This window comes from Strigops habroptila, chromosome 3 (assembly GCF_004027225.2).
Source record: "Strigops habroptila isolate Jane chromosome 3, bStrHab1.2.pri, whole genome shotgun sequence".
Classification (NCBI taxonomy): Eukaryota; Metazoa; Chordata; class Aves; order Psittaciformes; family Psittacidae; genus Strigops; species Strigops habroptila.
The window spans coordinates 26,482,094-26,506,607 of NC_044279.2; the positions used below are offsets into that span (position 1 = coordinate 26,482,094).

Sequence of the window (24,514 nt, forward strand, 5' to 3'; positions counted from 1 at the left end):
AGGGCTATATGAGCTCAGCACCTCTGAAAATCAGAAAATAAGCAGTTCAAAGCCTTAGAAATCTTTTAGGAGGCACGGCAACATACAGCTGCTGCTGGAAAGTTTTTCCAAGAAAAAAACATTAAGGGATGCTCCTTGTGCTTGAGTGCAAGGGCAGACAAAACAAGCTGTGCAGGACAGGTAAGTCACTTGGGCCTGCAGAGGTCTTTGAAAATGTATCAGGACTAATTCTCAGTGTATCCCTTTGAATTGGTCTCATTCAAAGTAAGGCCAGAAAGGACTATTTGATCATCTAATACAGCCTTTTGAAATAAATGTGTTCTTGTATACAGGGAAAGTAAACTATTCATATTCTGCATTAGCAATTTTTTTACATCTCCTTTGCCCAAAAGTAAATGGCAACAGAAGGCAAGGCAAACACACACACACCGCTTTCCATCTCTTTTATGTTTGATTTCTATGACGCTTCATTGTTCATTGAATTTTGCCTGTTAGTCCTAAATTTTATATCTGAAAGATAAATATGGAAAAAAAACCCCAACTCATAAACATGTGTTTCCAGATTATTAGCTGTTTTGCCTGCCTACTCTTTAAAAAGTTGTTGTACATAACATCATCTGCCTGGTTGAAAGAAATACATGATTCTTAAAAAAAACCCCTTTTCTCTCCCTTTCTCTCTGAGATTTTAGCATGACAAACTTTCTTCTCTGTTTATTAGCTGTATGGCTATAAAGGAAATCTATTTTTAACTACACGTTGTAGTTTAAATGCACTAACAAAAGTAAATGGGTATAAATGCTACCAGAAAGTTTTATGCTTGTCCTTCTCTCAGTTTTCTGGTCTGTTAACTGCCCTACAAACCTCCGCCTTCACAGCTCTGTCACACTTCACAGGGGATGATTCAGTTACACGTACAGCCGGCCGGTATGAATCCTGCATTAACCATAGCTAAACTAAAACAGGAATGCACCAGCGCGGCTCTCAGCTCATCCATGCAGTTGTGTTCTCGCACACTCTTGATGGGCTTTGGCTGGCTGGCAGCAGCCTCCCACTGTCCCCTGTCCCAGGCAGGGGTGCAGCTACAGGCTCATCCCCCTCAGTGGCTGGGGATTCTCCCCATGGGATTGAGGAGCCAGGGAGGGAAGTTACGAAGAAACATCTCCCCCAGGGTGGTTCTTTGATTAACTGCTCTGTCACAGAGCTGAGGTAGGAGACAGAGGGACTTTTCCCTACACCACACTTTCCTCTAGCACTGGAGCTGCATGGAGATGGAAGAGGAGCAGGGCTGGAGAGCTCCTGCATGGGGTCAGGCTGTTGCAGCTGTGCGTGGGAAGTGCTTTCCTCTACCTCCTCCCTTTGACAGGGGTCTGAGAGGAAGACTGCTCCTTTTTCACTGGCCTTTCCCATCAGATCCCTGCCAGGCTGGCTCAGACCCATGTTGTTTCCCCCCCAAGGGAGCAAGCTTTGCAGGGCCAAGGCTCTCCTGGGGCAAGCCAGGATGATCAGACAGACCTGTCCACCACAGAATCATAGAATGGCTTGGGTTGGGAGGGACCTTAAAGATCATCTAGTTCCAACCCCCCTGCCATGGGCAGGGACAACTGATCAGGTTGCTCAAAGCCCTGCACAACCTGGCCTTGAACAGTGCCAGGGATGGGGCAGCCACAACTTCCATGGGCAACCTGTTCCAGTGACTCAACACCCTGACAGCAGAGAGTTTCTTCCATATATCTAACGTAAAACTACCCTTTTTCAGTTTAAAGCCATTCCCCCTTGTCCTATCACTACTTGCTCTTATAAAAAGCCCCTCTCCAGCTTTTTTGTCAGCTCCTTTAGGCACTGGGGAAGCTGCTGTAAGTTCTCCTCAGAGCCTTCTCTTCTCCAGGCTGAACAACCCCAGCCTATCTTCACAGGAGAGGTGCTCCAGCCTTCTGAGCATCTTCTTGGCCCTCCTCTCATGAGCCCGTCGCATTCGGTGAGAGTATGTACATCCAGCCAAAGGCTTTACGGACACTGTGTCTGAGGGGAAGTCAAAGAAAGTAGATGCTTCATTTATCATAACTGCATAGAAATAAACAGAAAATGTCCACAGAGCACAGACCACATTCTTCCCTCAGAGACAAATACGTGAAATCTCCCGTTTTACCTCATAAACCTTAGGCAAGCAAGTCTCCTGGGTCCAGGTGCCGCCGGGGCAGGCGGCAAACCGGACGCACTGCTGGCCACACCAGCCACACTCCATGAAGGGAGGTGCCAGCAGGCACTGGCTGCAGGACCTGAAGTGATGGCAGCCTGGCCCCTTCAGCGGGATCTTCGTTACCTGTCGATGGAAAGACATGATGCACAGATCCTTTGAATACATACACTAAGTGGCAAAGAGAGTCTCTTTTTATGCAGTGTGCCACGGTGCTACTCAGATTTCAGATGTGCAAGCCGCGGTTCGACTTCTCTTTAGCTCAGTAATTATAGGATCTTATAAGTAATTTAACTGACATGATTTTAAATTCGCTTGGGAGAAACCCTAAAGGCATCTCACTGTTATATACAGTTACTACCAGCATCTGGTGTTTACAGCAAGATAGCATTTTTTGCTGATGGAAAAAGAAAATAGCAGTGTGCTCCTCCCAGTTCTGCATTAGTTCGTGGAAAAACAGTGTATCTCAGTATGCCTTAGTTCATATGTTTGTAAAAATAGGCACAATGGGTATTTCAACTTTGGCAAGGCTGTATTAACGTCTGTGACACGTTTCCAGCATTTGACTGCCCATGTACCTGTTTTTTAACACCTATAATAAACCCCTCTATATTATACCTAAAATATGAATTAAAATGTATATTATCTAAAATATCAGACTATTCATTATAATAGTCACTCTAAATAGATAACAATCATTTTTAGTCAAAATAATAAAATTAGTAATTACTACCTAAGTACATCATACTTTACAGCTCAGTCCCTTCCTTAAACTTATTTTGGATATTTTCTTGAACATTAGTCTTATAAATATCTCATACATTTCTAATAAATGATTAATAACCATCTTTACTAATGGCTCATGTATTTCTGTAAATTCTTATAGAACTCAAGGGGTCAAATTATTGCTTACGATTATGGTTTAGGATTATCTGTAACATTATCTGCTGATGTTTTAAACCTATTCTACAATGCATATCTACTTCTGACAATAGCATATTTATGACAGCTCTTCATCTTTTATTAACCCTTTGTAGACTACATGCTAAAGTAATTTTCAAGCCTTACTATGAACACTGACTCCCCATTTTAAACAAACCCATGTAACTCTTGCACACACACATCTCCTTCAAAAGTTATGATGTTATGACACAAACCAACAAAAGCCAGGAAACTGTGAGCACTATTCTTTTCTTAAGCCATTGTGTGTTTTTAATTTGCAAGCACTTGAATTACGGACAGGGTTTCAGCCTTAAAATTTGCATTTCCTGGCTTTTGTTGGTTTATATCACAGCTCTTACACTATTTAAACATTTCTCAATATTAGGCCACCGGTTTGTTTAATACGGGGGGAAAAATCTTGGAGGAAACTTATCCCTCCAATGTTCCCAAGGGAATGGTAAGGCTAGGAGGATGCAGAGCATAAAGCAGCAGCATGACTAGTTGCTCTTACTGAAAGTTGCTGCTCTGAAGGCAGGTTTTCACAGTGCACAGAAGGGTTAGATTATGAACCACTCACCTTTCTCCCGGTCACTACCAGGGTATAGCCATCATCTGCTAATGAATTCTCAACAACAACTTGGGGAGAGACAGAGTGGGAGTCAAGCTGAAAGCTGACATGTGGAGCTGTGGGTTCTGAACGGGAAACCACTATCTAAGAAAGAAAGAAATTGGGAGAATCAGCAGGCAGGGTGTGATACAGATGCATGCTGCTCAGCAGTCTCACATTCCTACCACTTCTCTGCTTGCATTAATTACTTTACATTACATTGCATAATATTTTGCATAATGTTCCATCATGATCTGATTAAAGAGCTATAAAATCTACTTTATTTAACACAGCAAAATCATGGCTGTTGGAGGATCCTCAAAATACATCATATTTATTAAAATATGAAGGACTCATTGCATGTTTTCTAGTCTTTAATTTCAGGTATTTATAAATCAAGCCTAAAAAATGAAGATGGGTCACTTAGCCAGCCCTGTACATTGAGGAAAGAAGAATTTTATCTACAAGGTCTATTTAAAAGAATCTTAAAACTCCAGGCCTTCAAAAGTCAAAGGTATTTCCATTTGTTTTCACTTTGGACCTTCAGTTTGAAAAGTAAAGTTTACCCTGTGTCAACCATATCTGGTCTTGATGCATGTGGGGTCATTAGAATGCAAAGCTGTGGCAGGCACAGGTCGTCACTGTGAGCAGCGCTACAGAGCCACAAATACATGGAGCTTGATTCCTTGAGCTGGTGATGTGGCTGTTGCTGTAGGCAAGCTCCTTGCAAAATGTGGCTGGGCACCTTGAGGTCTGGCTCCTGCTGATTTCTGCGGGAGCCAGGTGTGCAGGACAGAGTGCTCAAAGCACGTCTTAAATAACAGGGAGAGCTGGAGACTTACTTGGAAGATGCTCCACAACAGGAGCCTAATTTAGTTGTCCTGAAGCCCCTTTGCAACAGCCTTCTCTCTCTCTCTCAATTTTAGGAGATCTTAGGGAGATTAGTCACACCAGTATGAAATTCCCCTACTAGTCATCTCTCTGTGTCTTGAGTTACCTAAATACTTCTGAGAATTTGGGCCTACTCCTGCAAACACACGCTTAACTTTACTACTGTAACTTTGTTGACTTTAATGGGATGAGTCATGGCTGTTAAGCAGAGGCATAAAGCATCTGCAGATTGGGGTGGATATTCGATAGCGAGATTTTATAGGCTTGTGCCTGCAATCCAGAAGGATGCGCGCCCAAATGTGATAGCATCAAGCAACAAAGGCAGAGGATTGTTTACATGAGGGAAGATCATGTTCATGTTTCAAAAGCTGCATCATGTGTAGTTTACTTACGGAATTTAGATAATCAACATTTGCTGAGAAGTTGAGATTCAATGGGGTTCATTATTTAAAAAGACCGAAGCCATTCTGGAAATAACTTGTATGTCAAATGTTTAATTTTTCACTATAATGAAGCTTTTCTTTTGACTCCGAAGGCAGCATCAGAACAGCTAGGACATTGACTTACATGATTTCACTGGCTTTTCATACTGCCAAGGTCTTTCAACAAAATAGAGAACTCCAAAACTAGACTTAGAGATGCTGTAATTACAGCTGATGTTTTGTTGTAATTCAAGACTTAAATAAAATATATGAGGAGTTAATTCATGGCAATATTGCTTCACATCCCAGAGGTATTTATAGTTTGGTGTTACAAGAGACTTTTCTTTTTCTTTAAAATGAATCTGGCTTTATTAAAGACTCTGCTGCAGGTTTGTTTCACAGTACAGAAAGTGTAGGTTTTTGAAATCAATAAGGCCTGATCATTTTGGTGACACAGAAGTATGGTCTCTGACTCAGTGTATTAGGGCATGAGCTCTGTTTTTATATTCAGAACAATGAAAAATAGAATGGACTGCAAAGCTGCATGAAAAAGCTTGATTAATGTTGGCATTATGAGGAGAGGTAGCACCACAGCTGCAAATATCTTTTTAGTTGATCATTAGCCATGTCTCATCTCGAATACCCACTGCTATAAAATGCTAAGAATTCTTTTCTATCATTAATCCAGGCTTCCTCTTATTGCCAAGCATTCTTTCTGATTGAGCCACAGTGTTAACCCTTTAAACACATCTGCATTGCAACCTCAGAGCAACACATGAAAATTTGGATCCTATCTCTACAATCTTGGAAAAATTATTCAGTACTTTAAATACTGACTGACCTTTATTATACTGAGGCTGATAGTCAAATCACCTGCTCAAACACCAAGTGAACAGACTTTGACCTCATGACATACAGGGAGCTCAAATTACACTTCCTAACTCATTTGGGACTATGGAATAAAAGTTAGGAGTTTGCTACCAGCCTACAGTGCTGCCATAACAGATACTAGATACAAAAATGCTCTTTTTGGTCTATATAACTGTGCAGTTTTTGCACGCATCAGCCCAGTCTCTGAAATTCTATCTTACCCTTATCCAACATAATCCTGAAGAAAAAAACAATTTGAAGACAGCTTCTACAGCAGGAAGAAGAGGCTACTTACAGCTTTAGAAACCTCTGATTTTTATTGCTTGCAACTGAACTGGTATGCATACAGCGTGGCTTTAATCTACCGTAGACACACCATTGTATAGGGGCTACATCTACTATGGAAATGCTTCACTCCTACAGAAGCATTTCTCTTCACAAAGACTATAAAGTCCTGATTTAGTTTTCTGTTTGTTTGGTTTTGGTTTTTTTTTTTAGGGGGTGATGTTGGGTTTTCTTTACATTTTAATAATTAATTTAATAACCAAGCATTCTCCAGAGCATTAGAGAAAAGAAAGGATATCTATGTGCCTGCACTGAAGCAGTTAGGAGAGAGGGAAGGTCTTGCACAGCTTAATAACTGACCAAAAGAGAACAAACAGGTATTAGCAGTAAACGGTCAAGCCTTGCAATAGTTAGAAGTCACCAGGTGTCTGTGCTGGGAACTGTACTCTTCAACATATTCATAAATGAGTTGGAAATGTCGCTGAGCACCCAGTGACAAACTTTTCTGATGATCTGAAGGTATTCAAGGTGGTAAGGATGACGACAGACTATGAAGGATGGCAGAAGGACTTTACAAGACAGCATGTCAAGGCAATAAAATGGCAGCTGAAATACAACAAAGAAGATGAATTTAAAGTGGCATATGATAGATAGTTCCATGAAAGCATCATCTCACTGCTCAGCAGCAGTCAAAAAAAAACCAAACCAAAACCCCAAAAAAACCCAAACCCCAAACTAATAAAAGCTTAAGAATTATTAGAAAAGCATTAGAGAACAAATCAGATAACATCCTGATGTCACAAAAATCCATGGCTTGCCCAAACCTTGAATTCTCTGTGCAGTTCTGGCTGCCTCATGACAAAAGGAGTATGTTAAAATGGGAAAAGGTTCAGAGACGTGTAACAAAGATGATGAAAAGGCTGTAACGAACGACTGAGTAGGGTAGGTGTGGAAATGCTATGAAAAAGGCATACAGAATCATATGTGGGTAAAGACTGATTATCTACTCTCTTCTATAAAAGTACTAAACGCCATCAAAAGACAAAAGTGAGAGTTGGGTTCAAAGCAAACAAAAGAGTAAGACTTCCTAGAAACGTGTGATGACCTATGGGACTCCTTGCCGAACGATGTGAATGCAAGAGGAATACGCATTCAAAGGGAAACTCCACACGTACGTGGAAGGAGCTAAACAGACAAAACCCAATCGCTCAGGAAATCCCCAGAATGGAAAATAGTTGGAGGCTTGAAGCAGGAGGTATTACATATGTTGCCTGGGTCCCTGGGCATCTACTTGTCACCACTGCTGGAGACAGAGCACTGAACTAGATGGACCCTTCATTTAAATCCATGTGGCTCTTCTGATGTTCGTGCAAATGACTCTCCTGAGAGTCACATTCATTACCCATAACTACAACCACATCCTTCTCAAAGCAAACACAATAGTTATGTCCCTCTAAGAGAAAACCAAACAAGTATGTGGTCTTTCAGCATAGCTAAAAGCACTTCCATGAAGATAACAGTGAACAGTTAGTTAATAAATATATTTATTAATATCCTTTATATTTTAAGTCAGTGACCACTTATGTCCATGAGTATGAAAATAATTCATTTAACTATTATTTCATTGCAGTCAGCTAGTATTAATGTTAAGTAAGAAGACTTGACTTCAGGTTTGTTTATGCACAATATGGCAAATTAAGACTGTAATAACTTGAGTTAAAAAACAGCATGCAACAAGTTCTTCTAAAAATCATTCTGATGCTCAGTTCTGCCAGTCAGCAGGATTGAATTACAAATGTTACTGTCTACATGTTGAAATATCTTCTGCAAAAATGAGAGGCCTTCTAAAATCAATCCCATCTAAGTATCATATTGTTATTTTTTCCCTGGATGTCTGGCAGGTGTATGCCATTACCCAGCAAGAGATAGGCTCAGGGTTAACTTTATTGTGTAATGCCTCAAATGCCCTGGGATATGCAGTGTAGCCTTGCAAAGGGCACATATGTAGCTCTCTAAATGCAGTATATCATTCTAATCCATGGAGAGTATAATGGATCTCCTCTGAAAAGCGTAAGCTTTACTACTCAAACTGAATATTAAAACATGTGTGCTCTCAAAACAGTTATCTGGTACCAGGTGTTAATTTTAATGTGATGATATGGATTTTGCATTACACAATATTTTATGTTTTTTTCTGGCAGCATCAAGATACATTCTTTACCACAGAAAGCACTGCTATTACAAAACTTTTAAAAGTTGAGCTATAGATATGAAAATGTTATTTATCAAGAGTTTGACAGTTTTCTGTTTGTTTAAAAATGACAAAGTGGGAAGGATTGCAACTATTCACATGCCTATAAATGCACATATGCAGAGTTTGCATTTAGCCTTAAATAGGTCAGGCTGCCAGTATTGAAAAGCCAAGGAAGTTGTTGGACCACAGAGGAAGCACGGCAGTGAGCACTGAGGACAACCTTTGCAATGACTCCATGGGCATCCTATCACTCCTTCTCCTTCTGGCTCTGTAAGGTTTAAGGTCTATGCTCATGTATTCCTTGACCTCCTTGCACTTGCTTCCAACATGCCACTTGCTTGCCACTTGCACTGGTGGGTTTTATATGACTACATTTGTCTAGTGGGACAGGAACTAAATCAAAAGAAGTTTGATCATTTTGAAGGTAGAAATGGCTTCCAATACGCTATGATATAAACTGGATCTGAACAACCACGCTGAAAGTTGCAAAGCTCTGTACTTCTTTGCTCTGCATCAACTCATTTTGCTGATAGGAACCATGGCTCTGAGCCTCAATTCCTGGAGTGGTGAAGACTTGTCACTTTGCTGTTTCCAAGAGGAGAGCAATGCTGAAGTCTTGGCTCTCTTCCTGCTGAATTCTAGGACAAAGCTTTCCAAGCCTTGACTGCAGTTACAAATAAAAAGAAGATGTGATTATTTTTGTCTGTACTAATTTTTGTAGCATGCATTATGTTCCCTGGCATGTAATCTATGAAAGCAGCTATGACACATGCTAATTTCTCTCTTTTCAGGGCAATGAGATGTGTGTTAAAGTTTGGTGGCGGTGGTGGTATTTGTTTCTAAGTGTTACTGGGATATGAATGTGACTATCAATTGTTCTGTCTACTTGGATGTGAAGCCAACAAGTTGAAGCTCAGTGTGTGAAAATTTCCCAAACCATTGATCTGTGAGAGCCCCATCCCTATTCCTTGTCAGACAGAATCAGGGGCACCAAATGAAATGAAAAGGCAGCAGCTTAAGGAAACCCCAAAGGAAGCTCTTCATTATTCAAAGCAGAATGAAACTATGGAAGACATTGTCACAGCCTACCATGGAGGACAAACCAATAAGTAATTTCAAAAAACAATAAGCAAAATGGATGGAAAAGAAGTCCATAAAGAACTATCAAATGACAGATATGGCTGCAATTTCCAGCTCAGAGGATCTCTGGGCCACTGTGTGCCAGAAGCAGGAGAGTACTGGGAGAAAAATCACTGTGTGCTTTTACTTGCCTCATACCTCTCCTTTACCCATCTTAGCCCCTGACAGACAGGAATAACTCTGCTCCTTGAACCTTTATTCTAACCCCATACATCCTTTCTTAGCTAAAATCTGGTTAAAAATACTGGGATATAATTGGTCCCTAGAATAAGGCTTATTATTATTCTCTATTGTTTCATGTCTAACAAGTGCAGAGAGGCCCTGAGAAAGGCAAGTAGCCCGTTGCGTGACATGCTCTACTCCAGCAATGCCTGTCTGTGCCACCATGCTTTGGTTCTCGTGCCCTAAACCATTTTCAGTCCAGAATCTGTTCAGACATGACAGTGCATTACCATGTTTTGCTAACACTTGGCTTCTCAGAGCCAGAGCTGGCTCATGTCCAGCTAGATTGGACAGGACTGCCGCCAGCATGTGGCTGACTGCATCTCAGGGAGTATGTATGCCCATGGGAAAAACCCTTTCCTTACCTCCAGAAGCAATCAGATGGATGTCCTACTGCCCCATGAAGATGAGAGGGCACATGGGGGAATTTCTCACTCCACAGTGCTGCCCCACTGTGCACTGAGTTTCACTGGTATAGTCAGAAGGATGAGATGGCCCTGCTGCCAAAATTGCATCTGAAGAGAGTGGTTGCCCATAGTAGTGGTAAAACACACAGTGAAAAGTCCTCTATCCCTCTCTTCCTCAATAACATCACCAACAAGCACTGCATTTGCTTGGGCTTTACCTCAGTGAGGCCAGCTTCAAGCGTAGGGAGAACATGCAGTGTTCTGCTTCCAAGCACAGCGTTATGCCGAAACCCAGCCTCTACACACGTGAAGGGCATCGATCTCTTGTTCATTAAGGCCAGACCAAATGTGAGCTTTTCAGAATAAATCCTGTAAAACTTTCTCATATCCCACTCTCCCCATAGCTATCAGAAAGATTTCCCCTTCCTGAAGAACTTTGCTCTTTTCTTCATCACTCAAAAGTCACTCTCTGAAATAATACTAAGCTCCAGGCAGGGGAAAAAAAAGTCACACTGGTACCGAGCAAAACCAGAAGACATTTTATCTCAATATATCATTGGATTTTTATTTTACAAACTATAATTTCACAAAATTCTGGCTGAATTGAAAGTGTCTTTTCCAGTTGTGAGTTGTATTCTCATCATAGCTTCTTCGGCTTGAGCAGAGCAAGGCTGCTCTACACCAGCTGAAAATCTGATTCCTCAGCTATAGCAGTGTGACTGGGTGCTGTTTTCTAATCGAATAACCACTGTGAAATACCTGATTCACTTTGCACCCAACAGCTGTACTTTCAGTCTGTGTTCCCAGTCACACTCTGAAAACAAGCACAATAAGAAAGGCCGAAACAGCTGCAACTTCTCAACAGAAAAAAAAAGAAAAGGAGGGGGGAAAAAAAAGCTTGTTGTCAGGCTTCAGCTTAGAAAGGAAGTAAAACCATTTTTCTTTTCTGTCTCATGCATGTCAGCTGCCTTAGAAAAATTATTACTGCTCTGTTTTGTAACAGAAACCCCACAATATTTGGTAAACTACAAACTCCAATCTACTCATGGCCAAATACAGATTTAACATTTCTGATGGAGCCAAAAAATGCTCAGTATGTCAATGGGCTGCAATTACTCTCCAGGAGTGCTTTGGAATTCACCTCCTGGCCCCAATTATCCTCTTTAAAAGAACTCATGAATCTTCTGTATTTGGACCATCCACATTGATTTTATTTTAGTTTTAGATTTGGGCTGAAAAAACCAAACATTTAGTGAAGGAGGTTGTATTTCCTTTCCAGGATTAGTGATTTTCAGAGCTGTTTAAGAGACTAATTCTATTTAATTGAACTAAAAGCACAAGCAGAAAACAACAGGTGACTAAAAACATACCTGCTTTTGCATTCTGAATATTACTGGCTCCTCAGATGACTTCTTTAAAATAAGCAAAATATAGGCTATAGTCTGAGTTGGGCCTTTAGCACAGTTTTGATGGCTAATGCCCTAATTTTCAGTGGAATCACTTGTAAAGATAGGAACTATTAATTGTGATATGTCTCTAAATACTTCAAAATTCCAGAATCGGGTAGCTATCATCTACGGAAGGAAAACCTTTGTTCTCAGGAAATACATGCTAAACCTTCTGTTGACTTCTGCAGCAATGCTGTGCTATAGTCATGTGGTAAAGAAAGAAAAATGGATGGAGATTGAAATAGAGACAGATTAGGGGGCAGTAGGAAGGCGGAAGGTGATGAGCAGAAGAAATGCAAAAGGAGATGGAAAGATGGCAAGAAAAAGGAAAGAAAGAAAAGAAGGAGAATCAAGTGGCTGGCTGCTAATCATGTATGAGCAAGAATATGAGAAACATTTTCAAATAGATTTCTCTCAGGTTCAGTACCAGTAGCTTGCTGCTGCACCCACTGGCTGCTACAGCACAGGCTCAGAGCTTCAATTCAGTTTAGGTGACATGATCACTATGTTTTAAACATCTCCCCCACCCCCAAATATTTCATAACAATTAAAGGAAACCTTACATTAATACAGCAAAAATGTGAATTAAATGTTCATTACTTTCACCAAGCTGCTTCATATTTGGGCACTTCAGGGTGCAGTTGTCAGAGACAGAGCTACTGTACTACTGTTTCTTTTAATCGCATGGATGACTGCTAATGCTGAAATTTATGTCACAAGCTAAATTGTCTAAATATGGTGAGGTTTGGTATTTCAAAGAGGATACAAGATGAACTGAATTCACTGGAAGGGCTGAGCTTATTTTCTAATTTTAGAAACCTATATACGAATACTCTTTTCTTTTGCTTTTAAATAGTTGGCATGAAAAATTGTTCACAAGATATTAATACAGTATAACCAGTTTTAAAACAGGTTCCCTGATAGTTAGAATTTTGCAACTAGTGTTCTCTGAAAGCATACCTATCTGAAGGGATATAGTCAGCTCTGAATAGGTACAAGTTACAAGGAGATTGCACTGGAAAATTTATTATTTGTATGTATAAACAGCTGAAAATATGAGTGTAAATGACTGTGCAAAAGTGAGATGCGTAAAAAGGGAAAACCTGAGGCTTCTTTGCAATATGTTCCAGCAGATTTGTGAATGAAACAAAACAGAACATCATTACATTTCTTTGCTGAAAATGTGGGGAAATGTTTGGGGATATCTTTTTGATAAATTAAGTCACTGTTAGATTATCCTGATTTTTTTAACCCATTTTACTTCAGTAATGGTTAATAGCTCAATTTTTAATGATCTCCATCTCATTGCAGTTAATAGCTATATTTCCATAGAAACACTGCAAACCTGCTTTAGCTGGGCATTTGTTAATGAACATGTTTGAAAGCATTTCCTAGATAACTATTAGTGGGGGGGAAAAAAAAACAGATTTAATGTAAGTGAACATTAAGTTCTGAAAAAACCTGTGTCTGCTGTATGCTACAGACCTGTATCCTTTCCAAGATCATTTAAAGGCAAAATAAATACTAACCTTTTTATTTGGAGGTAGCCTCATCAAAGGTACTCAGTATGCTTATGCTCCTGCTGGCTTCATCACCCTAAGCTTCTACTTTTTACAATATGAGCCCAATGCTGACTTCCCCCTGTAGCTAAAGCCAATCTATTTCAATGATGAGAATATTTCTGCTAATGGCAGTGCGCAGTTTACACAATAGCCGTTCTTTTGATCTGTAACTGAACCTGGAATGGGAAATGTATTCTGGAAATGTTTTAATTGTTCCTTGAGTTGGGCAGATGTCTGAATGAAGTGTGTAGTGCAGGACTTGAATGAATAACTTAAAGAATGCTACAAATAAAAATAATGCTGCATAATGCTGCCTTGTGCTCTCCACCAAACCTCCCTAAAAGCTTTGTGACAGCCCAGAAGAAAAGCTGTAAGACAGTAGTTGTTATTAATTGTATTTTGTAGATAAGGAAGTGGCTTCAGAAAGGTTAAAAAAATTGCTCATGTTCACTGTGTGAGCCAGTTATCTATATTTAAGAACAGGGCGTAGGCTGGTCCTGTGCTCAGTGTGTAGCTCTTAGCATTTGACCTTCCTGCACTGAAGACAAACTGCAGCTTAAAGTTATGGAGGTCATCATGGGAAGTTCAGGCAAAATTGGCAGGGTTGTCCTTGAACATTTTATTAAATTCTTATCTTTTAGGGGGAAAGAAACATGATTTTCTCCAGTTCTTCATCTGCCCTTTGTGGTAAATCTCTTGACCTCCTTCCCTGCAGGAGCATTATGGATTTTGCATTATGGGGCAGGTTCTGTGTCCTGCCTGTACAGGAGACAGAAATGGAGGTGTAGGATTCCCTTTGTTCAGAAAGGGTGCATATACTGGGGACAGTATGTAACCCTACTTACTGCATGTGGATAGGACAGAAAATGAGGGGAAGGGAGAGAAGAAATGGAAGGCTTGCTTTTAAGAACAGTTACATGCACCCAAGTATTTTCTAATGGAAGGTCATGGGAAATGGAAAGACTGGAAGAGCATAGCAACTGATGGCTTTCTCCTCGCATTTCAGTTAATGATGGTTGGGGGGCAACACTACTAACTTTGATGACTCTCTGCAGCCTACAGAGCAAGAAGGGCCAAAGACTGCCAATACTTCAGGAAGCTCACTAGAAGAAAAATAATACTAGCAGAGTAAAAGGGGACAGGTCCTTGGGTGCAAGAGGGACCCAGGCTGAGAAGCACATCCAGCCTGGACTCTGTGGCAGGCAGAGAAGCCAAGTTCTCCAAGGTAGGCGTTGCAGGATGGTGCTTGAAATAAGATGGGTGAATAGAGGGAACCCTTACTGCTTTCAAAGTGTTTTGTCTTCTGATGTTTGATTTTGACTGCTGAGTTTTAAAAACACTGTTGTCTCTATGGGTTAGATTTATCTTGTTAGTTGCTTACAAAGAAGACATGTAACATAATCTACCTGCCTAGATTAGTTACATCCTCAGTGGAGGGAGACAGACTTCTCGGGAGGGTTATTTACCACTTATTACGGAAAAGCTGTTTTAGGACAGGAAAAATTGCTGTCCAAAAGAACAGAGTGAGACAGGAATGAGCAAGAGCCTGAAAATCCAAGATACAGTCAGAGAAACTTGAAAGTAGGTAGAAGAGGAACGAATCTCAATTCTACAGATCAGAGTCACAGGCTATGGGTACATTAGCAAGTAATTTGGTGTCAGAGGAGTAGATCAGCGTACAGAAACAAGTAATGCTGAGGCTCCTGCTTCTACATTACAAGCTGTTTTGGCATTTTACACTGAACTGGGTTTAATTTGATCCTCTAGACCAAATGACCATATGAAGTGTATATCTGAAGCTGTTTGAAGAATCAGTCAGCGTTTTGGACCTTTCTGCCCCAGCTGGGGTTGTAGTATATTTGCTGTGTATCCAAGACAGAGCTTTCCATTTAGTTTCCTTTGAAAGAAATCTGGTTTGTATGGACCAAAACTTCTCTGTGAACTGAACCAGCTGGACTAAGAGAAGATCATGGTAGAATTTGCTCCAAAATCATGTTCCAAGCCACAAAGCCCATGTAAACACTTAAAATGAAAGTTCTATTAGGCACTTTGTTTATATTCCAGAAGCTCTATTTTACTCAGCAATATCTCTAATGCCCTGTTAAACTGGGCTAATACTGCTCCTCATTTCTCACCATCCTGCTGAACTCTAGTATGTATTTTTATTGTGAAGGTGTTGTAGCATATTTACCTGCATGAAGCGGCCCTCTGAAGTTCCCAGATTAGCAACGGTAAGGTTCCCTTTGGTGAAGACAGATATTGAAGTTAACAGGACACTGCTGAACTGGCCCATGAACAAGTCAACCCTCTGCAAAGGAGTCGTAACTTCTAGGCGATATTCATCATCTTGTGCTCTGCAGTATGAAGCATTTCTTGAAAAAGCCTGTTTGAAAATGAAGTACAGATGAGTACTGTCTTTACGAGTAGGAATAGATCTTTGACAGAGTGAAGTCATTTAGCACAAATACGTTTGACCAAAAGTATTTTTAAATGTTTCAAACTTAATTGCTTCATCAGTTATGATGTTCCATAAGGAAGGCAATGACTTCTTAATGTTACAGGAATGTTTCTTTTTTTTTTTTATCCTGTCTGTTGGTTATAAGACATAGGATCTTTATTTAACCAGATGAGACGTGTAGAAGAACATATATCAAGGTAGCCTTTCTCTTAGTGACTTATGTAATGCTGCTTCTCCAAGGGTCTCAGAATTCTTTGGCTGCAGAGCCTGCCCAGTGACACACCTGCACCTAGAATACTGATTCCCAGAAAACAATTCTCTAAAAATGTCACAACTTTTTTAACCCTTTTTTACACTAAAATAACAATTTCCAGTACTCTTCTCCTCCTATTCTCTTTTCAGCACCTTTTTTCAGTGATAAGACAGAGAAGAGGAGAAAAAGAGAAAAGGGAGATAAGCCAGGAAAAATATGCTTCTGATTGTATACTTAAATGAAACGAGGGAGAAGCCAGCTTTTTATAATTCCGTAGGCTATTGTATTGATCATCTACGCTTCGTGCACTATTTTGTCCAATCTCTGTACGTCTTGAGCATACTATAATAGTTGTTGCATTTGCAGGATTTTTCTCTTTCAGTTTGGGAATAGAGATTACATGTTTTTAATTTTCATTGGAAAAATTCTTGCACAATACACTTTCAGTTATCTCTCTCGAGAATATAACCTGCTGTCCTGACAATTCAATAGTAATCTATTAAATGATAATTCCATTACTATTGATACTACATCATCTGTTTTCATGAGATCGTACAGATAATAACCAGGAACACTCTGAAGGATCTCTAACCAGTTCAAATTTGGAAGTCATCTAGCATGTTCCCACTGTGACATACTTTATGAATAAACAGGTAGGGAGATTATAAAGGATCTTATGGTGGTTCCCTGTGCAGAAATCAATGGAAAGCTTTGTTTTTCCTGTTTTTTAATTGATCTGCTGTTGTTACAAATACGTTTTAAAAATTCGAATTAAACTTTTTAAAGAAAGTCAAAGTCTTTCCACTAAATTCATTAGATCTGGAACATACCCTAAAAGAACATGTAAAAGTAAAATTTTATTTTCTTATTTTCTAGGTTCAGGTGTTTTTCCCTCAAAATACTATGAGAAAGCATGCAATGATCCAAGAATTTCTTGCTGGCTTAACTCTGTTGAATTCTGGAAAAAGCCCAAGGCATCGAAAATGCTATTAACAAAATGTTAAACCTAATAGCGCAGTCCTTTGCTGTTGAATCATAACATTTCTGAACTGTGCACAGCAACAGCACTGGCAGTTGAAGTTTTCTATGATCTCTAGGAGCTGCAGCCAGCACCGGTCCCAGCTTTTCTCCAGGTGCCCTGTCCATTTACTGTATCATTTAGATAAAAACAGGCGTAAGACCAAACAAGAGCAACTGAAATCTCTGCGCAGTGCTTTAATGATGCACAAGGAGGGCTTCTAGATTAGATCTGATACAGCAGTGACTTAACAGTTTGTTATCCACACGCTAAAGGGTTTCCTTTATTAGTTTTGGTATTAGTTGTTAATGTATGGTGTGTTTTGGACTAATACTTTTCACTAGGAACACTGAATACACTTTAAATATTATTTAACCCAGTATTTGACTGGGTTAAATCATTATCAGACAAATTTAGCTTTTCCTTGTTCTGGCCACCAAACAAGCTAAAAGCTTTATTCTTTTGCACTCATATCCTACCCAGTCTAAAAGTATTTCTGAAACATCTGTGCAAAGATTACTCATACAATGAGTATGAATAGTTCAAGTGCAGAAAGATGTATAGTTTTCATGCTTTTTGAAATAAGGCAGATTTGTGAATTTACCCTTCCCCGACCTGGGATCTCTACTCTTTGCCGTAACTTCCTTTTCTTCCGTAAGCAAATGACTTTGGGCAGAGATGTTTATATGCTAACCTTAAAAAAGTACTTCCTCCCGCATATTCATCTTGACACAATTCGAACATCCTGACATGCCACATGAAACCCTCTTCAAGCTCATTTTAACAAGTGGTTAAATTTTCCTGCTTGCCCTGACGCCTTTCCTAGCTTCCCCGAAGTCAGTTCAGCCACAAAGTCAGCTCAGCCTTCCTCAGAGATGTCATAATTTTGGGTATCTGCCCAAGACCTGCAGATTGTTCCACATATGGCTCTCTTACAAAACCTGGCACTTCATGGATTAACCATAATGTAAGGTTAGCTGTTTCAGAAATAGGAAGACTTTGATCTTTGAGTAGGAATGCAGAGATTAAAAGGCTACTTAGAAAACTAAAGGAAGATGGATAACATGGAAAACTTCGGCAAAGAAGCTGCTTTAAATTAACTCTTTGAAGCCTGACTCCATCCCTTCTTTCCTCTATCTCAGTATACACATAAGTATCCATCTGGCTGCCAACGTGGAAAAATAACTGATGTCAGATGATGCGCTCTGGATATTATGCCAAGTTCCAGTGACAAATCACACAACTATTGAAATGGACGATTAGAGTGCGGGTAAGTGCTTGGGTTGGGCTATACTGTTTCTCTTGTAGGACAAGAGGTGCCAATTGTGCCTGTGAGTCATAGTGAGGGCTTTGTGAAACTGGTGTAGGTGTGCCACTGGAATGCAATGAGGTGTGAGCAAGCCTTGTCTTTCAGCTGAGCCCAGATGGGTACGGGTTAACCAACATATCTTATTTGTTCGTAGGGGAAGTCGTGGTGTTTTGGAATTTATCCTTGATTCACTGCATGGAAAATGAATGCACCCAAAAAGCCTTTATAGACATCGCTGGGCTGGGTTATCAGGAGCTATCACTGTTCAACAGTTAACTGATGACTTCTGTGTCATAATCAGTGAGCATAAAAATAATATTTTGGACAGAGTTGCATATTTGAAGCCAAAAGTGCAAAGCAGGGAGGAAATCTTCAACTCACTAATGAAAATCTAAAAAAAAATACCCAGTTAGGTCAGTGTCAGAACCAATCATACAGTCTAGTCTCTAGCCTGAATACTAGACTCTGGGGAAAAAAACTCGAAACACCACCACAAAATTTTAACCATAGACCTTTTGTGAGCAAAAAATTGATATTTGCAGCAACTGCAATGTGGAGAAACACTCTTCCAGGCTCATCCTTCCAGAGCTGGCCAAAACCTGTTCTTCTTAGTTAAGTGCAAGGCTCAATTATGAAAAGATACTATGTGTAATGTCCTGATGTTAAGTTTAATGTCTTGAATAAACTAGAAATTAATGTCTTAATCATAGCAGAACATCTCATACTGCCTTGTGAACTATTTGGAGGACATCATTAAAATTAATATTTAATCTGACAAATTGGAGAAATGGTCTGAAATTAAGTAGGTAAAATTTCCTAGTGTCAACTGCAAAATACTACAGTTACAAAGAACTCAAGTGAAAGTACGAATAAGCAGGAGCCTTATTTCCTGCTGGTTTCTTTATACGACTTTTAACTTGTTGGCTGTCAGGAATCGGCTTCCTAAGTATTGACTTTTGTTTTCTGCTATGGATTCTGGGAGTCTCTCTCAAGAAAAGTAGGCACCCACAAGCGCTGACAGCATTTCTCCTTTGAGCATTTCCATGGCATAACATGGAGCAGAAGGAAATGAGCTACTGCTAAATGAGATGGACCCCGCTATCTGTAAATGGTAAACATTCTTTTTCAAAGAAACTGCTGTAGAGTGAATGGATAGATGATTCTACATAACAAATTGATTCCCAAGATGATTAAAACCAGAGAGGGTGTATGAGTTGCTAATCTTTTCTGTTGTGGAGGTCAGTGAATTAAGATAAATAATAGAACTACAGTTTTCAGCAGTGTGTCCTATTGGAATCGGACACATAATGGTGAAGAATTTACATGCACAGTAGACTCTGAACAGGAAAAGTAACTGTGAGGAGCACAGAAGAATCTTATCAGATTTTCTTCTCTAAATATTCTTGTGTATTTTTAGCCAACACAGTTTTGCTGTTCCATAATATATTTTAATTTTCTGGGCAGTTTGCAGTATTTCTCATCAGTTGAGAAGTGCATTTGATCACTGCTTCTCTCCATGTGAAATACAAGAAGCGAAATTCTGTCACCAGTAACTCAACAAAGTCAGGGTGTTGCCTGAAGAGGATGAGTGACTTGATCATCATCATGTTGGAGGTCTGTTAGAGGGCTGGATTTAGATCCTATATTGTCTGATTCCCAGGCCCATAGCAATTAAAGTGAGGGATGTTGTGAGTTTGACCTATCGTTATCTTTGAAAGGAATTGCACCTTAAATTTCATAAACCTCATAAATCTTCCCAGCTGTCACATATCAGTCTTTTTAATTGCGAACTCAGTTAAAGATGACCACTAAGGTTCTTGTACTTACAGCTCTTTGACAAAATGGGAAAGAAGAAAAATAAGCAGGAGAAACTTCCTGACTTCTCATACATTTACGTACTCTGATCACTTCATGCCTTCTTGTGTCAGTTCCCTTGCCAAAGGGACTATCTCCCTCCTCCTTTCTTACATGGTTTCATGCCATAGCTGGCCAGAGTGAATACAGAATAATGGAGAAGAGGAGAAACATATAAATAGCTGTCTACTATGTTATCACAATGGAGTATTTTTTGTCTGCAATTTACAAGACAGGAAGTTTGTGAAATGGACAAAATTTTACCACTAACAATTGAAAAAAGTCAGTCACATTTATTGTTCTCACTATACACAAGTGTCAGAGGGTGTCTGAATTCTTTATGGTTATGAGCACATTCAGTGATGACATATGGAAAAAATATGGACACATTTATTTTTTGGAAGTAATTGACCAGAAAAAAATCTCTTGTGAACAAACTCCAGCACTGTACAACAGGCAGAAGAGAAGCCAGCCAGAATTGAGGAACATGAGAAACAGAAATTCTTTGGATGTAGCATGTTGGCTTTTGCCAACATGATAAACTGCAAGTCTACAGGGAGACTCCTCACCCCATGGGTCACCATAGCTGCAATGTGATTTCCCAAAACTTGCTGCTGCATTTCCAAGAGAAGCAACTGTGGGTAACGAAACAGGGTTGGCCATGCATCAGTGCTAGTAACATGTACTGTTCAGTAGCATATGCACATGAAGAGTGTTCCCTATTGGCACCAACGTTACATTACATTCATATTCATTTCACTCTGTTTATCAAATATTCTCAAATAAGAGATCAAGTCTTTTGTATCAAACTATTGCACATATTCGCACTGACAGGGGCAGTTAAGACCTTGGAAAGAGGGATCCCAAACAGACGTGGCAGCTATTTGCAGCTGGGACTGCACAGAATCCAGGCTAGAGCAGTCTCTGGGGATATGCAGTGCTTAGCCCACTTGCTGCTCTCACAGCACAGAAAGACAGCTAATTTCCATGTTAATGTGGCAGTGATAGGTACTAAGTATGCTGAATTTCTTTCTTCTTCAAGCCCTATTCTTTTCAAGAACTCCATGTTCTTGAGAAATGTAACAGAAATCACTCAGAAGTCACATCACAAGAGAAAAGCATTTGAAAACAGTATTCAAAATGCTATATGCTTTGTAAAACACATTTCTTCACAGTAGCACCAGACATCATTACCACGCACTTCTTGTAATCCTAAGGAAAGGAAAAAAACGAATAAGTGAAACAGCTTGATTTTGCCAGTGGACACAAATTTATACGCTAAACACTTCCTATAGAAGCAGATGCACCACGTTTCTGGCTTCTTCTTGACCAGTGAAAGACATCTCAAGGGTGTAGGTGCTGTGAACTCAGTCCATTGTCCATGAAAAACTGAACATGCCTGGAGCAGGGGACTGGTTTCTCCTGTTTCTAAGAACTGCTAAGGCACTGAAGCTTTACTCTAAAAGGCAAAAAAGCTTTTTCCTCTTTTTGTTTTAAACAAAGAATTGTTTCCCTCTTCTTCCTTCCTCCTCTTCCCAATATTCCTCATGTATTTGAAAGCAATTCAAAAGTGGGATATTTTATATAAAATATAGAAGTATGTTCCCTTTCTGAGAATAAACTTCTCAAATCTCAACTGTGAAGTCGGAGACATGAAAAAAAATCAAGCAACTGGAAACAGTCCTTTAAGACAGAAACAACCAGGCAACCCTAACTACGCAGTGGCTACTACTATGAGTTGCTACTGCCTGGAAATGGTCCAAGTTACACAGGAAACCAACTCTTCAAAACACTACTTGTTGCAAAATAAGGAACAATTTAGAGGGAATCACTGAAGGATTAATTATCTTTATGCTATACTTTCCGTTTCAAGGACTTGATCTAGAACTCGCTGAAGTCAAATGGAAAGATTACACAAATTTTTATGACCCCTAGAGAAAGAGAATTTTTTTAAAGAACTCCATTGATGTAAAATTTTCATAGAATCACAGAATGGTTTGGGTTGGAAGGGACCTTTTTAAAGATCATCTAGTCCCAAGCCCCCTGCCATGGGCAGGGACACCTTCCACTAGACCAGGTTGCTCAAAACCCCGTCCCACCTGGCCTTGAACACTGGCTAGGAATGGGGCATTTTACATAGTATCATCCCTCTACTTCTTAATACTCATTGCTTTGATCTACTTCACTGCTAAAACAAGAGGAGGAAAGGAGGTTACTGTACTGATGCTCCACTTTAGGTAATAGGTAAAAAGACATCCATGTTAAATGTAATTAGTTAATACAAATTAAGATGACTACATGTTCCGTTGTCAAGATCATTCAAAGAGTTATTTGCTTTTGTCATTGAACAGTGCTGCATTAGTTCTCACAATTTGGTTAGTGCATTAGCACTAAGTAAATCCTATTGATTCAGCAGATAAAATGGACGTAAGTAATCTTTGTATTTTGCTGATTTCCCGTATATTAATTTAGCATTTAACTCAGTATACAGATTATCAAAGGAGAGGTGTTGACTAATTACATGTTTTGAAGAAATAAAATAATGCATCGGAGCTGTTGTGTTGATAAAAGCAGTTTTGCTGTAGTGTACATCAGGTGCATTTTTCATAGAAGTCCTTATTTACATGGAAGCTGTCATGAAATAGAAAAGCTGTGAATTCCAAGTAGACCAGTAATCCTAAAATAATGCTGAGTGTGGAGACTCTTATTCCAAGATTGCATTGTGCAACAACTGCATGTCTAGCCAAAACAGTGGTGCAAGAGATACATGGGATACAAAGGAGTCCAAAAAGTAGGAGAAAATCATGCAATTTGCCCTAATTTCCACAGGCTGTGTATAAAAGCATGGTAATATCTGCCTTAGGAAAATGAAGCTCTTATTACCACTTCCCCCAAGATCATTACTCTCTAACATTTCATTGTTTTCACCCACTCCATAGACCATGCAAGTAATACTTCTTTGTGACCTACACTGGCTTTCTGAACCATTTATGCCATGGATCTTCTTCCCTAGCTGTATTTTTTAATTTATTTATTTACTGTGGGATTTGACTCTGGTTTTACTTGTATGTTTGGAAATGAGGAGTAATTCCACTCTGATGCAAAAGCTGTCTGAGGTCAGAAAGCCACATGCCACCTAGAAAGTTCAAGTAACACAACACTCTCCTGGATCATAATTACCTACTGTTGCTTTAGTGAGCAATAATGATGGCAATATGTGGTCCTGAGTCAGAACAAGTAGAGTAAGTAGAGAAACTGCTGAGGTAAGGTTGGTGCTGAGTGAGCTGAAAGGCAGATGTCTGCTTTGTCAGGATTTATGTCTCTCCATCATTTGGCAGCAGAACCTGAGGAAAATTCATTGCTTATTTAGATGTTTCAACTACCTACGAAAGCCAGGTGGGATGAATCCAGGACTTAGATCTGCATGAAGTGCACTGCAGAATCAGCATCTCTTTCTCTGGAACACCGAATTGTTTATAAAGAAATCCAGGCAGATCTCTCAGGAGGGGCAGATAGTCCCATTGCAGAATAGCCATCAGCAGATTAGACAGGAACTTATTCTGGGGTAAAGGAGCCTTAGAACTTGGTTTGAACACAGAAAAAGTACCTTAGATCTGAATATTACACATCTCTAGTAAGTGTCATGTCCATGTTACACACCTCCTAGTCTACGTTTTGGACATCTCTTCTTGGGAGACTGTAAAGGTTTTAAAATTTGAAAGGTTACATAGGACAAGAAAATTATTCTTTGCCCAGTTCTAGTCTTTAGAGTTATTTAAGGGCCTTCATAAACTGAGACGTGAAATACACATGACCAGATATCCACGTTAAAAAAAATAAAAATTACTTTCTGCCTGAAATGATTTCTGCGCAATTCCAGAGAAAAGCAGAAGAGTCACTATTCTGCACTAATAACCAATAGGGAACCCTGTCTTCAGTGGAAGAACCTGATTAAAAAGTCTGGAAATGGAACATTATTAGTAAGTCTGGCTAATAAAGCAGTGCCCTTTGCAGAAAATGGTAGTTTAACGGATACTACTTTTTCACAGAGAAATCCAGCTTTCATCAAGAAGACAATAAATCACCAAGCAGCAGCACTGGGAGGCAAACAGAGACAGGACCCTAACAGGACATTAGGAGAAAACAAAATGTAGTTTTTGCAGCACTTCGGGACCAACAGGTGAGCCCCCAAACTCCATAGCTTGTGGGGCTCGGAAAAGTCTTTAAAGACACCTACCACTCCAGGTGGTGTGGTACTTTCCAAAGAAACTCCCAGACGTGCTTTTTCCTTGCCTTGCCTTTCTCTTGGGAACTCCCTTGTGATGGTGTCCACAAGGCCAGTCCCAAGGACAACATAGTCCACATCTATAGTTACGTG

General features: G+C 39.7%; 1 protein-coding gene across 2 annotated transcripts in view; it reads right to left on the minus strand.

The window, feature by feature from the left end:
- The window catches only part of MET (MET proto-oncogene, receptor tyrosine kinase), a 90,659-nt gene that overhangs the window by 40,926 nt on the left and 25,219 nt on the right, over positions 1-24,514 (minus strand). For both annotated transcript variants that reach the window (XM_030478388.1, XM_030478386.1), the window contains exons 3-5: positions 15,436-15,627; positions 3,714-3,848; positions 2,147-2,320 (exon numbers count right to left, since the gene is read on the minus strand). In XM_030478388.1, the coding sequence (XP_030334248.1) occupies positions 2,147-2,320; positions 3,714-3,848; positions 15,436-15,627 (501 nt within the window). The remainder of the gene's footprint in view (positions 1-2,146; positions 2,321-3,713; positions 3,849-15,435; positions 15,628-24,514) is intronic.